The 17,699-nt window shown below is 41.2% G+C and overlaps 1 protein-coding gene across 1 annotated transcript in view; it reads right to left on the reverse strand.

Annotated features, from left to right (window-relative positions):
* NELL1 (neural EGFL like 1) overlaps window positions 1-17,699 on the reverse strand; it is a 521,924-nt gene that overhangs the window by 435,479 nt on the left and 68,746 nt on the right. The window contains exon 3 of the mRNA XM_044426038.1: window positions 17,387-17,537. Within this exon, the coding sequence (XP_044281973.1) occupies window positions 17,387-17,537 (151 nt within the window). The remainder of the gene's footprint in view (window positions 1-17,386; window positions 17,538-17,699) is intronic.

The raw sequence follows: 17,699 nt of genomic DNA on the forward strand, positions 1-17,699 counted from the left end.
AGTGGAAACAGAGGGAAAGAGAGAAGCACTAGAGAAAGACACAGGGAGGATGATGAAGCTGAGTGGGGGTGGTGGGAGAAGGAAAGATGGAAGGCAGAAAGAGGGGGGCAGAGACAAGGTATGGAGGAGGGGAGAGTGGAAACAGGAAAGGGGAGCAACAAAGGAGAGGAGAAAAGGAGCCAGAGAGAAATAGAAAAGAGAGAAGATGGTGAGGAGAGAAGCCACAGTGAGTAGCACACATAAAGAGCAGGCTCAGGCATGCATAATAATAGATGGGGGGCACCTCCAACAGTTTCGAGATTGGCCCTCCACTGCTGTACGGCAACTAATTTGCCAGTGTACTTTTAAAACACCTTAACTGTGTCCATAGACCTAAAAAGTGTGAAGACCCTGATTTATATGCTCTGTACATCCAATAAGCTTTAAAAAAACACACAAACTACATTCATTTCAAAATCATAAAAATCTGAATGTTACCCTCAACATCCCAGAGAGGTCTGCCTGGCACCAATTCTCTATTCTTTCCAGCGCCAGGTAAAGACCTTTTTATTTAACCACCATTTTAATAATTAATATTAAAGAATTTAAGAAAAATCATTTTATAGTCGCATTTCCTTTTTTCTTTTATTTCTTTTCTTTTTTCTTTAGTTATGAATTGTTCTTTGTGCCATATTATGATTGAATGTTTATTTGTATTTTATATCATTATTTTTATCTTTTGTGAGCTGTCCTGAGGCTTGTTGCAAAGGACAGCATAGAAATATTTAAATTAAATTAAATTTAAATTAATTAAAAACATTGATCTTGATTTTTTAAAACTGTAAGCAGTATCAGCAACAATTCAATAAATTAGCACAAACTTTTAACACTGATTTTTTTTTGTTTTTGTTTTTTGCATTTGTTTTCTGATGACCAGGAGGGATGGGCAGAAATGCATATACCATAAGCGATTCCATAGTTTTGAACCTATAAAGTATATAAGGGCCTTATTTGCTATAGACATTCCCCATAACAAGAGAGAACGCTATGGCCCAATCCACACTGGGGCTGCGCTCACTTAGACAAAAACAAAAGGTAACATGCCTCACAATAAACATCACGTGTAGTGTGGTCCCTACAGCTGACAATCAGATTATTTTTAAAATATCATTGTGTGCAAACTACCTAACTACAGTATATGAATTGCTGCAATTTTTTTGCTAATTTCATTTTGGCACACATGGGTTGTTTGTGATCTCAAACTTTCACATAACCTTACCTTACATTCCACCTACTTTTAGCAACCAAATGCCTTTTTAAAAAAATAGAAAAATGCATTATTTTTCTGCACAGAACCCTTTCCCTTCTCCCCCACCCCCCAAGAGAGAATGTGTCAACCATATGAACTGCATAGAAATTAGCATGGGGCAAGGGAAGGGAAGGGAAGGGAAGGGAAGGGAAGGGAAGGGAAGGGAAGGGAAGGGAAGGGAAGGGAAGGGAAGGGAAAGAAACAAATGCAGCTGGAAATGTTGGGGCTGACAGGCCTATATTTTGTTCATGCAGGTAGATGTATTATCTTATCCCTGTTGTACAACCAGCTGATTCAAAGGCTCCTAGAACCATGTAGGCTGTCGAAATTTTCCCAGAGGTCCTGTGTACGGCTTCAGCAATTCAGCATATAAATATTAATGAAGCTTCTGACTTCTGCCCTGCAACTTAAAGGTTAATGGGTACATTTTCTGCTTTTCCATTTCTTGAATACTGTACAATCTAGAATCTGATCTGCATATATACAAGTTTTAGCAAGTAACCCGAGCACTCTACTTAGTACCTGTAATCCTTCAGCTTTCCCATTAGGGTCAGAAGTAATTTGTGAAGATCCGTTTTTTCTTAATTAGATTTCCATTTTTATTTCATTAGCTCAGTGCACGTAAAATCCGGCATGACGATGCATACTAGCTCTGACTAGCTTTGTTATTTATTCTCTTTGTAAAGTTACAGGGGAAAAGTAGAGCGTGGCACACACACACTTAGAAACACGGTTCCCAGGGTCCCGAACAGCCAACTCAGAATTGATCAGGGAAAGATGGAGACCCAATTACAGCTATGAACTGTTCCACCTTATTCTTCCAAATACCACAATTGGACCTCACCTTGTTGGCAGTATATATGACTATGGTACTGAGGGACTAATGAGTCAAGACAATGGGAAAGCAGGAGCCAGCACTGCATCACTGGCTATGTAGACATTTTTTAAAATAAAGCATCAGCGACAGAATTGTGATTAAGGTGAGCAAAAGGCCTTTTCTTCTCTAAAAAGTTACTGTATTGACCTTTGATAGACTATACCATCAAGGTATTCTTTTATACAGTCCAAAACCCTCCTGCCTGAAAGACTGCCTGTTAAATTTCGATGAAGCAAAAGTTCCTCTTGCCACTATTCATAATCTAGCAAGCTTTAATAAAAATAAACCCACTTTAAAAAAAACTTGCAGTCAGAGAAAATTAATTGTGTTACTATTTTACTGTCTTATAAAGCCCACTCATCAAATGGCAATACAGATTGTAGTAATAACAATTAACGAAGTGGCATAAAGTATTGCCTGCACACAGCTGAGCTGCGTTCTCTTTGCTTAGCTGCATTCAGAATTCATCAACAGCAGGTTTAAAGTCGTTTGCACTTGCTTAATTTTGTGCTGTTATTATTTTCAAATCCTCTAGAATTGGCTTTCAGCTCCTTATCTAGGCATTTGTAAAACCTGAAAACATTGTAATTGCACCTTGATTAAATTCTAAGCTGTCAAGAAACGCTCCTTTTTTTCTCTTAAAAATATGGTACAAGCAAAGTTCCACTTGAGCCTTTGTGACTGCCTCCCACCCTCTGTTTCAAGAGATACTAGTCTTAGTAAATAGGACCTTGCTCAAAGTATCACAGAAATGCAGAGTACCTTCACATATGTGCTTTCATGGAATTCAGCAAGTTAGTAAAATGTTAAGGTTATTAAAACAGTGCTATGACCTAAATTACAGACATCCTATGTGCAAGCATGTGTAAACTACCACCCTCTACAGAATATGGGTTATTCAAATACACAACATTTCTCGAACAGCAACATTTTTCCATATTCTAATATAAACTGTTTCTCTTAGATTTTTCAAGAAAATGTCCACACACACAAACAAAATGGGAAGGGAATCGCCTAGTCTATGTGCAACATTAACGCAAATCTATCAAACATTTATGCATGAGTACACGTTGGAATTAAATTAAGGGATGCAATTGTTTGTATTTACTGTGGATACTATGCATGAAGACTTCGGGTTACATGGCATGCTGTTCACAGGCAATGCTCAAATCAAGATTTGACTAGGCTCCATAATGAAGCCATTTCAAAACAGGAAATTAACCACTAGGAATAGTTTGTTATGAAAAGACAGGACAGTAATCTGGAGCAGAGTCAAGACTAGATCTACACAAATCTCCCAGTACATAATAAGTTTATAACTCTGGGCAGTATTGTACGTTGTCCCAGATTGACTTCCTTTGGATGAAAGAGCACTAGAGACTTAGAACTATTTTCTGATACTTAAAAAATTGATTTATTTACAAACAGAGCAGTAAAGCCACAGAGGTAGCTTTAGGGCTGCCTTTACACATGACAACCTGCCTGAGCACTAAGATCTTCCACTGAAGCCTTCTCAGAGTGCAACCACCAGCAGAAATGGAGTGCCTGGCAACAAAACAGAAGCCTTTCCCATGTATGGTAACCTGACTGTACAATTTCCCTGACATCTGCTTTATTGTTTTTTTAAGCACTCTCATTCTTTCAGGCATTTGAACAGTCTTTGCTTTAACACAGAAGAAGGATGGTTCTGTATTTTTAAAACCTGGGATTAATATTTTTATTTTGCAGTTTTAATTGCTATTTTAATTGTGCGTGGTGCTAATTATATTACTGCTTTATACTTTTCCATGTTTTATTGAATATTTTGTTATTGTTTTAGTTTAGATTGCATTGTACCATGGGATTAATTTTATGAAGTATAGTACCATATTTTTCGCTCTATAAGACGCACCTGACCATAAGACGCACCTAGTTTTTAGAGGAGGGATCCATGGAAAGCTTCCTGATAATCACAGGCACATTCCCCATCACTTCCCCATGGGCTTCATTAAAAGACGGGTTGCCATTTGAAAACACACACCGACCTGTGATTAACAGCTCTCACCTGCGCCGGAGGAGGGGGGCGGAGCAGGGTGCGCCGAGCGTGTGCCGGCCAGGTGTGGTGCAGCCGGGCCAGCAGCGTGCCAGCGGTGGTCTTCCAGGTGGCACGGCAGTGGCGGCAGGTCTTCCTGGGCGGTGGGGGTGAGCAGGCCATCTCTCCGTGCAGCCGGCAGGTTAAAGCCTGCGGCTCCTCCTCCTCTGCAGCAGGTCTTCCCGGGCGGTGGGGTGAGCAGTCCGTCTCTCCATGCGGCTGGTGGGTTAAAGCCCGTGGCTCCTCCTCCTCTGCACCACTCCCGCTGAGCAGCACAGCTCTCACCTGCACCGCGGGGGGGGGGGGCCGAGCAGGGCGCACCAAGCGCGTGCCGGCCACGTGGTGCCACATGGTGCAGGCGGGCTGGCAGCGTCCTGGGCGTCGGGCACACACACACATTTGCTCTATAAGACGCACAGACATTTCCCCTTACTTTTGAGGAGGGAAAAAATGCGTCTTATAGAGCAAAAAATACGGTATATAAACACCTCAAGACTGCAATCCTATGCAGACTCACCTGGAAATTAGACTCATTAAATTCAGTGGACTTATTTCTGAGTAGACAGACATAGGATTGCCCTGTACTTTAATTAATACCCACTTCAAAAATACAACCCTGCATCAGAACCCTGGAGAGCAGGAGGCCCAGTTTTCTCAAAATGCCCTCACGCAGCAGCAGCAGCTAAATTTCAGTTCTCTCACTGATTCTATTGTTTTTTTATTTTATTTTTTTTGCTGAATGAATAGTATATAAAATCCTTATGTAAATAAATAATAAATATCTGATTTATTACACAACTTGATAACAACATTATTTGCATTGGAAGAGAAAGTGACATTGCTTCCTAACACAGGCAGAACTAAGAAGGAAGACTTTTAGAAAGGGAGGAAAAGCCTCCCCACTTTAATGGTCCCAATACTGATTGGGCTGTCTCTTTGCTATTTTTTGATTCCAAACTACACTTCTAACAAAATCTGTCTCTCTTTCAGTCAACAACCCACAACAGAACAATGCCAGTTTGAGAGCAGTTTTGTAAGCACTTGGGACAAATGAAGCACCCAGACTAGACAGAGAAACAACAGAACCATTCCAAGCTGCAGAGACTGAATTGGTATAAATCAGTGGTGTCGAACCTATGGCACGCATGCCACAGCAGGCACGCAGAGCCCTCTCTGTTGGCACGTGAGCCAAGTCACCCCAGCATCGTCCCAGCAGCTGAGCATTGGATAACAGTGCACATAGGGGCCATGCGCATGCTTGGAAAGGAGTAGAGGTGCCAGGCGATGACGTCACAAGCTGCGACCCATTAGCCATGACTCGTCTGAGCTTTCGCATGGCAGGTTTTATTGCAGTGTTGACACTTTGCAATAAATAAGTGGGTGTTGGGTTGCAGTTGGGACACTCCGTCTCTAAAGGGTTCGCCATCACTTGTATAAATTCTAACAAGAATATGCTAACAAATATGAAAAACAAAGCAATGGCCCACAGACTAGAAACATTCAATATACATTTCAAATCCAAGAAAGGAGATGCAAAGGGGCAACTATAGGACCAGTTTTTCCCATACAAGTAAAGTGATGCTTAAGGTGTTACAATATTACCTACATGGAACAAGAAATACTTGGCATGCAAGGTGGATTGCAAAATGGAAAAAAACATTTGAGATCACATTGCCAATTTGTGATGGCTACTGCAGCACACAAAGAATATAAGAAGATTAGTCTATGCCTCATAGGGTACACTAAAGCCTTTGACTATGTGGATCATGTGAAGCTATAGATGGTCCTGAAAGACACAGATGTGCCTTAAAATTTGATTGTCCTGATGCATAACCTGTATCAAGTGCAAGATGCTACTGTTGGGGAAAAAATATAGAGGGGAAGCATGGTTTTCTATAGGCAAAGGTGTCAGACATGGGTGTATTTTACCTCTCTGTCTGTTCAATTTGTACACAGAACGTATCATAAGGAAGGCTGGATTATAATCAGAAGAAAGAGTGAACATTGGTGCAAGATATGTCCATAATTTAGGAGTTAGAGTTAAATTGTTATGCAAATAATACTATATTGCTGGCAGGAAGCAGCAATTAAATGAAACAACTTCTGATTAAAATGAAAGCGGAAAGAACAAAAGCATGACGAAAACAATTACATGACTTTAATGTCAACAAAGAAGAGTTGAAACTGTGAAAAACTGTGGATACCTTGGCTGCATCATCAATTCAAAGGGAGACAGCAGCCAAGAAATCAGAAAAATACAGAGACTTGAAAGGGCAGCAATAAAGGAACTAGAAAAGATCATCAAGTTTAAGGAGATTTCACTGAGGACCAAGGTCAAGATCATTCACACTACTGTATTCATGATCACTATGTGTGGACATGAAATGGTCAGTGAAAAAGCTGGACAGGAAGAAATTTGATACATTCAAAGTATGGTGCTGGAGGGATGCTTTGCAAATACCCTGGACTAACAGAGATGAACCAGTGGGTTCTGGATCAAATCAAGTCAGAACTTTTCCTGGAAGTGAAAATGGCAATGAAGAAGTAGAGGAGATTCAACAATGAGATGGATTGATTCCATAAAGAAGCCACAGGGCTGAGCAGGGCTGCAAAGGACACTCATTAATGGGATTGCCACAAGTCAGAAGCAACTTGATTCACATAATAACCAAAGTTTCTATATGAAGAAATACTTTAAAGACAGCAATAACCTTTCTCATGAGGCTGAAATAAAGATATACTTTACTATAAAAGAGCCTATCTTGTTGGAAGGGTTTGCTTGGGAGTTGAGAAGATTAGTCCATGTTAGAATAAGAACTTCAGTTCATTTCAGTAGGGACTGTGGGAAATGTTCCCACAACAGTGTGGAAGAAGATCAAGCAGAGGTTCAAACATGTGGGCATTTGGGAAGGTATGGTGTATTTTCATGCAAGGGATAGGGAAGGCTGCTAACCTCCAAACTCATTCAAAGGGGTGAAAGGACACACGATTGGAAGTAAGAGGAACTGGAGTGCAAGCTACCAAAACATTCTGAACTAGTGGTAATGACACAGTGTGTAAGAAGGGAAAGGAGAGTGCACGGGTGAGTCAAGGCAAAGGGTACTGGAGAAGAGCATGGAGAAAGAGTTATCTGTGGGCTGGCAAAAAAGACAATCTGTGACAGATTGTTAAAGCAGAAGGGAAGACACCTTGCCAGGTCATGTTACAGGAAACAAGGAACCACTGGTTGTAGGTCTGATCAGGGGAGACAGAGGGCAAAGCAAGGCAATGCATGCTCTGTGGAAATAAATACATGGAGTAAAAACTGAATTAATGTGTTTTGCAGTTCCTGCACAAAATCAAGCCTCAGCGGGTCTTCAGAGCAGTAAGGGCAGGGAGGGTAGGCTAGAGATGGTACAGCTGGCTACAGATGCTTGGAAATGGAGAAGAATCACAATAGAAAAGGGGTATATCTCCGGGCATATCCATTCACTAGCAAACAGCTTTGGCTGAAATATACGGAAAAAAGGAGAAAAGGGTGATAGAGAACATACCCAAGAAACTGTGCAAACCAATCAGGAAGAGGCAGTTGATATTTGGAGAAAGGAATGAACCTTGGGATTGAATTCTGGCATCACAGCTGATGGGATACTTGCCAACAGAGGAAGGACTGAGCAGACAGGATGGAAAGCATGATAACAAAGAAACCACTTTGATCATCTGTGAGGTAGATCATAATAAAAATCCATGAACCATCGTAACTATGCAGGGTTGCTGGGTGTGACATGTGACCCATCCACCCAATCTAGCAAGGGGCAGTATCCTATGCACCTTAGTGCTAATATAAATTAAGTTGCACAAGCATACCATAAGATAGATTTCCTGGTTAAGAAGGCCTCCACGTAAGCACCAATTGGTAGCTAAGCAGAAGCACTTTGTTCTAGATGAGAAAAACAAAATGTCTGCAAGCAAAACAGACACTGGGATAATCTTGCTCTAAAATAAGTGAGCATGAGCATGGAGGGAGTGGGGGCACACAGGGGTAGGAGAACCTGTAAGAACCTGATGGGACTCCACAGGATGTGAATAAACAAAAATAAGGGGAACCAGATGATATACGATCGTGCTTTATACCCCTTAGGCAGATGACTTCAAGAGATAATCATAACCAGTGATGAAGTTTGCAGTATCTTTCTGCTTTGTGCTAATGAGTTAATGGCCAAACGAGCCTAATACTAGAGTGCCGATTTTCAGAGTAGCAACTCTCTCAACAGAGAGTGCAACTTTCTACTTTTAAAAGTATTGTAAGATTAACCTATTCTGCTTTCCTGCATGTGTGAATAGATAAAGTCTCTTTTCTACTTGTAATAAAATGTATTTTCTGTTCAGTAGGTGTGGTAGAACGGTACTCTTCTAATCAAAAGAACCCATTTCTATTCTCGTTGAGCAGAGTCGGAAAGGCCTATCTCAATGGAAAATTAAAACATAAAACATAAATTGTTGAAGCAACCCAGCTACTTCTGGGAGCCTGATTTATCATCTCTATATCCTAAAGGTGGGTTATGTTCAGTAAAATTCTGGCCAAAGATTAAACAGACCTAAGCCATGACCAATTTTTCTCCCACCTACATAATCTCCCAGTCGCTCACCTACATAATCTATTTGCATATGGTGAGGTAGAGCATAATGATAGAATGGACACCGCTGTATAATCTCATGTCTCTCAGCTTGGGTGAGATTTGCAGTTAAAGGTGGAAAGAAAAGAGTGCATTAAACCTGCACAGCTGTAAGCCAAATGCATCTTTTCTTCGCAAAAACTAACACTAACAGACCATGCTTGTTTGGCATAGTTCTATAAATTTCATTGGCAAGTGCCATCCAACTGACATGAGGCAACTACAACTAAACCACTAGCTTTCTGCTGTGTTGGCAGTACTCAAAACAAAATTTCAAAATTGACAGGTATCAAGATGCTCTTTCCCTTGTTTTGAAAATGTGGTGACACCAGTCTTGCTAAAAGTCAATTAAATTCTTCATCACAATGTCAAGAGAGAGCTACCAAAAATGCTGAGGGGAAAAAAGGTCTTTTTGCACACTTTCTTCCTATGCAATGCCCTTTTCACTTTTGTAAAGCAAGAGGGAAAGGAAAGGAACTCAAACATGTTCAAATGATTTCAGATTTCTGTGAGTCTGGATTCTGCGGTGGACCACAGCAGATAAATCACACACATTCCACATACTTGCAGATCAGTTAGGTAATGTTCAAGCGGGGTCCCCCAGGGCATTGTCCTGGGGCTGATCCTGTTTAATCTTTTCACCAATGACATGGAAGAAGGGGTGAACAGTCTGCTGATCAAATTCACAAACAATACTAAAACTGGGGCAGTGGCCACAACTGAGGAGCAGGTACTCCAGATCCAAAAGGATCTGGACAGACTATGGAAGTGGGCAGGAGACAACAGGATGGCATTCAATGTGGATAAGTGCAAGGTCTTACACTTGAGGAATAGGAATGGGTGTCATAAGTACAGACTAGGGGACAAGTGGCTGGAGAGCTGCACTTGTGAAAGGGATCTTGGGGTGCTGGGTTGACTGCAGGCTAAACATGAGTCAGCAGTGTAATGCGGTGGTCAAGAGGGCGAATGCCACCCTTGGTTGCATAGCCAGAAGCATGACTTCTAGATCCAGAGAGGTATTACTGCCAATCTATATGACTCTGGTGCGCCTGCAACTGGAGTAGTGTGTTCAGTTTTGGGCCCCTCATTACAGGAAGGATATAGACAGGTTAAAGTCAATGCAGTGTAGGGTCACAAGGTTGGTGGCTGATTTGCAAGGAAAACCGTATGAGGCGAGACTGAGGGAACTGCGTCTTTTCAGTCTGGAGAAGAGGAGACTCCAAGGGGATCTGTTGGCGACATACAGGTATGTGACGGGGTGTCATATGAAGATGGGTAGAAACCTGTTCCCCCCTGCAGAGGAGAGCAGGACGCGCTCCAAGGGAGCAAAGCTCAGGGAACCAAGGTTCAATTTAGATGCCAGGAAGTATTTCCTGACAGCTAGGACCCCAAGGGTGTGGAATGGGCTTCCACGGGAGGTGGTTGAGGCCCCATCGGTGAGGGTGTTCAAGGATAGGCTAGACATGCACATGGTGGACATGTTGTGAGTGGAGCCAGCTGGAGCTGGGGGTCAGACTAGATTGCCCAGGAGACCCCTTCCAACTCGCTCTGTTTCTGTTTGAGACCTTGCTGCCACAACAGTTTCCAATATCTGGGGAAAAACTGGGAAAGATTTTTTTAAGGATATCTAACCTAACTAGCAGCACTACATTGTCCAAATGCATAATCAAAAGCATCCCATGAAGATCTACATGGGCAGGCCTGCAATGCAGATCATGCTGCAAAATTTGGGTCACTTAATCTGCATCTGTAGCAGTTTGACACTTTTCATTATATTAACCCTAGGAGTAAAATTCCACCTTTATATTACCGTGGGGCAATTTTCAGTGTAATGCTACCACCAACATAAATTACACTGACCTAACAGCAACAACCTCTACTGCTCCATCAATAATGCATGCTGACACAACAGGTTTCCAGCACCACACGAAATGCCATTAACACTAGCACAGAAACATTTATAGTATTAGTAGTGCCCATAGTTGGGATATCCAGAACTTGTATACTGAAGGCACCCACTTTCCTTATTCTTTTAATAGCATTGTATTATGCATTCCAGTTTGTTTGTAGGCTCAGGAAGGATAAACATAAATTTGCATAAAAATGTGTACCAAAGTTTGCACTAATCCGTACTATCAACCTTTAATTTTCATTCGATCGGCTGTTCACAAACCAAATACTTTTTAAAATGTAAGATTCTTATTTTATAAATGTACACATTTATGTGATGTTTACTGCGAAGTCTTATAGTTTCTGTACAGTATTTTATGCAAGTTGTACAATTTTGCATAATAGGGGTATAATTATGAAAAATAGCCAGATTTCTTTGACCATTTTTCCTAGCAAATCTTAGAAGAATGTCTGTTCCACATTAAAACTTTGCCAGGATAGATCTAGAACCTGTGAAATACTGAGATTTCTGGAAAATAAGGCAACCTTATACATGAGACCTCTCTTGACTTAAAAATCACTTTTAGTTAACTGGGACAAAGTTCTAGCAGAATATATAACCCTCACATATTCATATTCAAAGTAGAAGGCCCAATGTTAGGAAACAACAAAATTGTACTTATTGCATGGGAGAGCAATCCTATGGCTCCTAGACCACAACCAGCACCAGAGGATTCTTCAGACTCCCATATCCAAGATTAGAAAATAGTTCCAACTTGAGAAATTGGAATCTGTGCTTGGATCCTCCTCGTCTCAGCCTCAAGGCCAATATGGAAAGAACCGTACTGGCTACATCTCTGAGGTCATAGCAACATAAGAACTTGGAGAACTTGTGAAGGGGGTATTCCGGGGAGGAGCCGCAAGTAGGGATGTAGCAAGCCCCTCTGGAACTGCCCATCAGACTTCTCGAAGAAGGCAAGCCCAGAAGAAGTCCACAAGCATTTATGGACCCCCAGTTGAGCAGCTGGCTACTTGCCCAACTGCCATTCCCAGTGGCCAAATTTCTTCCCCTCTCACTGCCACCGATGCCCGTGATACGTGGGGAAGAGGAACGCAGTGAGCAGGCCAGCCGGCTGCCGTTCCCAGCAGCCAACCTTCTTCCCCATGCGCTGCTGCTGGTAGTGGCCGCAACATGCAGGAAAAAGAGGTGCAGCAACTAGGTGTGGGAGCATCCATTCCCATGGCCAGCCTTCTTTCCACTTGCTGCTGTCAGTAGGTGCGGAAAAGTGGCAGTGGAGTGGAGTGGAGTGGAAAGAAGGCTGGCCGAACCGAAGGCTGCATGCGGCTCTTCGAGTTTATCTTGTGGCTCACCACTGGACACGTGGGAGGGCCCATCAGCAGTCACGTGCTATTTGCTGTCTGCTGCTGCCACCCACAGGTGCCACGTGCCCCTTGCTGTCTGCTGCTGCCGCCAGCCAGGGGCATCCACCTGTGGCTCTCAAACACCTGCCATTGACCTTATGCGGCTCTTCTGTTGCGTAAGCCTGGCCACCACTGATATAAAGGGATAGAGAGCAATGCACACCGAAGCGATGAGGGGGCAATGTGCTTGGAAAGTTTACAAGAAGGAGCACCTGTTCCATACTAGTTAACATCGATTCATGTATTTCTTTTACATCCTGCCTTTCTAGCAAAATAATGTTGTTCAAGGCAACTCTAACAATGATGCAATGTCAAGATATTCCCTACAAAACCCACTTCACATGGTGATGCTGCCAAAACTATTGAAATAATAGATCTCTTACAAATTAAGGAAGCTTACCAAATCCTGAGCATCATGATTTCATGGCAGAGATATCATCAGAATTAAATATTGGATCAATTCAAATAGCTCTCACCATTAAATATTGGATCAATTCAAATAGCCATTAGCAGAGAAACCATTGAAAGTCAGATCTGTGGTGGGCATGCTGTCCAATGCATATACTGAGCTGTCTTAAAGTTGCAGCTAAGCATATCTTCTTTCAGCATGGACTGTATTCACATGCACCCACTTCAAGTCCCCCTCCTGCTCTTTAACTTCTGCACTGTTGACAGTGAGAATGGATTCACACCTGCCATGGCCCACGTGGCCGAATGCTCATAATACAAGCACACTGGCAGAGCTTCACTTGGTAAGCTGCTCTTGTAGGACGTTTCCCATATGTTTAGGATGGATTTAATGGCAACACAACATCCGTTCCTTTGGGCAGGCTTAAAATGTCACAGTTAACATTTGCTACATAAAATGCATGAGACAATGCTTACACAAATGACCTACCATCTGGAGTTATGTGCTTCATGTCTAGATCAACTAAAATAATGAGAGATGGGGAATGGGTATTAAAATAGCAGATTTAAAAAAAAGGAAACATATGAGGAAATAATCCTCACATGTTAAGAAATAATCACGCCATCCTACGAGCATCAGAAGGCAATGATGCCAACGCACTGTGACAGCATTTTATGTTTTAATTTTCAAGCTGCAGGGCAGAAAAAAGTATTGTAAATAAAACATTTATTTTATCAATAAAAATAAAATCACTTTAAAAAAACCCTTTAAAACTTGTGAGATTCTACCCAGGCAAACAGAAAGCACCTTCTCACCACAGAGAGCAGGGCTGTGGGACAATTGATTTTCACCCATCCTGCCTCTCACATATTTTAGCTGCCTACAGTGTCCCAAAAGCTGATCCTGCTAATTGGAATCCTCTTCAAAAAAAAAGTTTGAATACAGTGAAGAAAACTGAAATAGGGAACGGGGTTCAGCAAAACAGAATGTTCTAACTTGCAAGGTTATGTTTTGCATAAACAAAACATTTACCACTAGGACAAAACCACCAATGAATACAACCCAATAACCTACCTATTAAAAAATAAATTTAATACATTTAAATGCAATGCAAATATGTTGATATTTAAATGTGGACTAGAACAAGTTGGGACGGATAGTTTCAAACCTCTTGATTCTATGTCTATCCTCAAGGTTGTTGAGGTAAAATAAAATCAATCTGCAAAAATCAATGAACCGGGGCAAAGTTTACCTGCTCTTTAAGTGTTATATAGGTGACAAAACAGCTAATGTATTTTTATTAATTACTTTGAAACTTATGAATTTCAGGATTGTCATTCAAATTGCAAATACTTTCTATTATTTACTTTTGTACCCCAAGCTTAGGAAAGTTCTGACCAGCCAACTACCAGCTGTTGCTTTCAGAAATTTGAGGAGTTTCAGCTTTCATGCAGGTCTTCATGTGACTGTTTAAGCAGAAGTAGGGAATCTATGATTCTCCAGATGTTGCTGGATTCCAGCTCTCATCAGTCCGAAGCAGCATGGCATGTGGTCAGAGATGAGGAGAGTTAGAATCCAACTTCAGGAGGACCACAAGTTCATCACCCCTTTTTAGAGCTTTTCTACCCAGGGCTGTTAATTGCTGCATATGTTTTCTGTTGCAGAATTGAGATCTGACCACTACAGGAGCTTTTCCTTTCCTGCTTTTCCACAGGAAACCTCTATGTGATCGGTGCTACGGTAGAAACTGCAAATATACAGTGTTTTCAGATATAATACCCATTGTTTGAATTCTACACCCCCTCCCCCAAAAAACCAGGAAAGTGCTCTGAAAGTGAAGCTGTTTGTCTAAAGAATCCCTATGAGTAAAGAATCACTGGCACACAAAAGTGCTTCATGCACAAAAGCTCCTAAAACTGTCCTTGCTCATACATAGAAAACCAAACATAACCTTTCATTTGTGGGAAGTATTTGGACCATTTCAGCACCTCGTTGGTTCTGTGATACCCAAGCTTAACTTCCATGGTTTCAGTGAAATGTATTATCTAAAGTGCATGTAGGTTCAAGTTCGATGTAACCTGAGCACATCAAATAATTTGTAGAGCCAGCATATCCTGATGAAAATAGAAGGAATTCACAGCAAGAATCCCTGCTAAAACCTGGGAATCTCCATTCTCAGAATCTGTGGTCTGCTAATACTAAACTTCCATTTCAAAATCCTGGCACCAAACCAACAAGAAACAAGCTTCATTATTCAATAATCTGCTCTAATTTCAATTCATTTAATTTTAATGCCTGCTGATAGCAAAGCAACAGTTAAAGTCAAAAGTATCCTTTTCTTTTCTTTCCTGAGATCGTAAAAATAGATTTTAAAATCTATATTATATTTATATGCTAGAAAGGCACGATTAAGCAACTCATACAGAAGTCACTCAAGGTACATCACTTAATAAGGTTCTAATTGCAGGACCTCAAGAACTACAAGACCTATTTTAAAATGAAATAAAACATAGTGAAGCACGAAGCAGAGGACTGTTCAATCTTTGTAAACTTAACATCCGTGAAGAGGTAAACCACAAAGCATGCATGATAATGATACAAGGGTTGTAACTCTTGACTAATTGGAAGTCTTTTGCAGATTAAGGATGGGTTTTGCTCTTGACACCACTAAAAGCAAAAGCGATGCCAGCACAGCAGCTATCACTATTTCCATCAACAAGCTTAACACAAACAAGAGAGCAGATGGTGCTGGATAGGGCTGCCCTCCCTCTGAAGACCCAATCTCACCGTTTGGTTGTCCTTCTGGATACCTAGGTTTCAACAGTAGCCAGGATTCCACAGTCAAGGCTAGTGGGCCAGTGCAACCTAGCCCTCAAAGATGTGCTTGACATTTGATCTGCACATGATCATGCATGCCATAGTTACATCCCGTTTGGTCCACTGCAACATGCTCTGAATGCCTTCACAAAATGTTCAGGGACTTCAGCAAGTCCGGAAAGTTGTGGCCAGAGCCATTTACAGAGAGCCATTACTGCCTGCTTGCAACAGCTTCACTGACTATCAATTCATTGCCTGGCAGAATTCAAAAATTGTGACCATTACGTATAAAGCCCTATACCACTTGGACCAGGAGAGCTGCCGTCTCCCATATGAACCCATCCAGGTCTTGAGATCTTTGAGGAAAACTCTTCTTCCAAGAGTACCTTCAAAAGCATATTTGATGCCGATAACAAGAGATGGACTTCTTGAAGGCTACACCCAAACTGCAGAAATTCCTTCTGAAAGAGGCTAGGTTTGTTCTCTCTCTGCTGTTCTTCCAACATTATGCAAAGACCTTTTTACCCAAACAGGCATTTCTCAATTAAGTACGTGTACAGCTTAAGACATTATTTTTATTTGTTTGTTTTAATCAATTTTATTTATGACTGTATGTGGTCTTGAGAGCCCTATTGCTTGGTGGAAATGTAGGAAACAAATCAAAGACAGACAGACAGTTTGAGATACCATTCTATCTTGCAGGACATCATCACAAGTTGGGGAAAATCTTACAACCTGAGAGGCCAAATTCAACTTTAGAAAAGCTATCAGGGGCCACATTGAACTGGTGGGTAAAGTCAAAGACAAAAAGGCAGAACCAAATATGAAATAGTTGGGATAAAATGCAAAATGTTTTGTAGCTCTTTCTGCCAGTAAATAAACTATAGGAGAGGCAGTTCAACCTTTTCAAATGCAGGGAACTGGCACAAAAGCCAGGAAACCACCCAGTGGTCAATGGATGCAGGGAAAGGAATGGGAACAAGGAAAGGGTTTGGGGCCACCTGAGCAATTCTGGAAGGGTAGATTGGGACCAAAGGAGGGGCAGAGAAATATACTCTAAGATTTCACTAAGAAAATGATTGCTGCATATTCTATTGTATTCAGTTGTTATCCTTCCATGAGGGGCAAAATATGCATGTATGTATTTTACAGTATACTGTTCCATATCTAGAGAGAGTATTGAATTGTTAAAAAAAAGACAGATTAAAAAATTAAAATAGATTAAAAACAGGATAAAATAGCATGGGTGGTTGCCAAGAAAGGCTTTCCAGAACAATGGTGTCTTCAGAAAATGCTGAAAACAGCACCCTGTTGGTGGCTTCCTGACTTCCAGGGGAGGAAGTTCCACAGGGAGACAGAGAAAAACCACATTGGAAATTCTTTTCCAAGCAATTCCAGTCAGGTCACAGATCTGTGTGGGACAACCAGAAGAATAGCATCAATGACCAGGCAGGTGTAGGAGAAGGTATCCTGGTAGCAAGTTTTTCAGAACTTTGCACACCAGTTCCAGAAGTATTCAGAGCACCAATTGCCTCTTCAGGAACACTGCTTCGGTTCACCTCCCCATAGTTTTAGAATGCCGGTTTAGTCTGAATGACACTGCCTAAATGACAAAATTTGATCTCTTTCTCTAAACACTCTGCTATTGTGAAATTTGTATTCTCAACTGGTGCAGATGGGGTTTTTTAAATTGATATAATTTTGGTGTTTTATTAATACTTGAGGTAAACTACTTGGAGTTAAATATTTTTGAAAAGTAGCTGATAGAAGTACAGAACAAAGAAAAATAAAAAGGGCAGCAAAGAAAATAAAATGAAGTAAACAAAAATGAGGTAAATGAAAATGAAGTAATACAAAAAGCAACACTGTGTGCTATACAAAGATACTAGCTCAGGAGTGTTTCTGAAAAATCAGTCTACATTTTAGATGATTTATGGAAGCACAAGTTTTCTCTTACCTGTGCTCTAATTCTCGGATGGATAGAATGACTCCTGAAGTTGATGCCCGCTGCTGTAGGGTGGCCAGAAATGTGAATTCGCTTTTATTCCGGAAGAGCTGAATTAACTTCTCACTTGTGTGGGGTGCTGCATGGATTTCTCTGTCTATAGCTAAAAGAAAAAAAAAGAAAAAGTAATTGGAAAAAGAAGATGAAAGGAAGAAGCACACTGTAATGTTCACATCCCAAAGAGTAAGAAAATACTGTTCATTTTTGTCTCCGGTGGATATATTCTTCATTCTGGGAGACTTATCCACCAAGTGCTAGGGCTGCA

Source organism: Varanus komodoensis, unplaced genomic scaffold (genome assembly GCF_004798865.1).
Source record: "Varanus komodoensis strain SLA01 unplaced genomic scaffold, ASM479886v1 scaffold16, whole genome shotgun sequence".
Taxonomy (NCBI): Eukaryota; Metazoa; Chordata; class Lepidosauria; order Squamata; family Varanidae; genus Varanus; species Varanus komodoensis.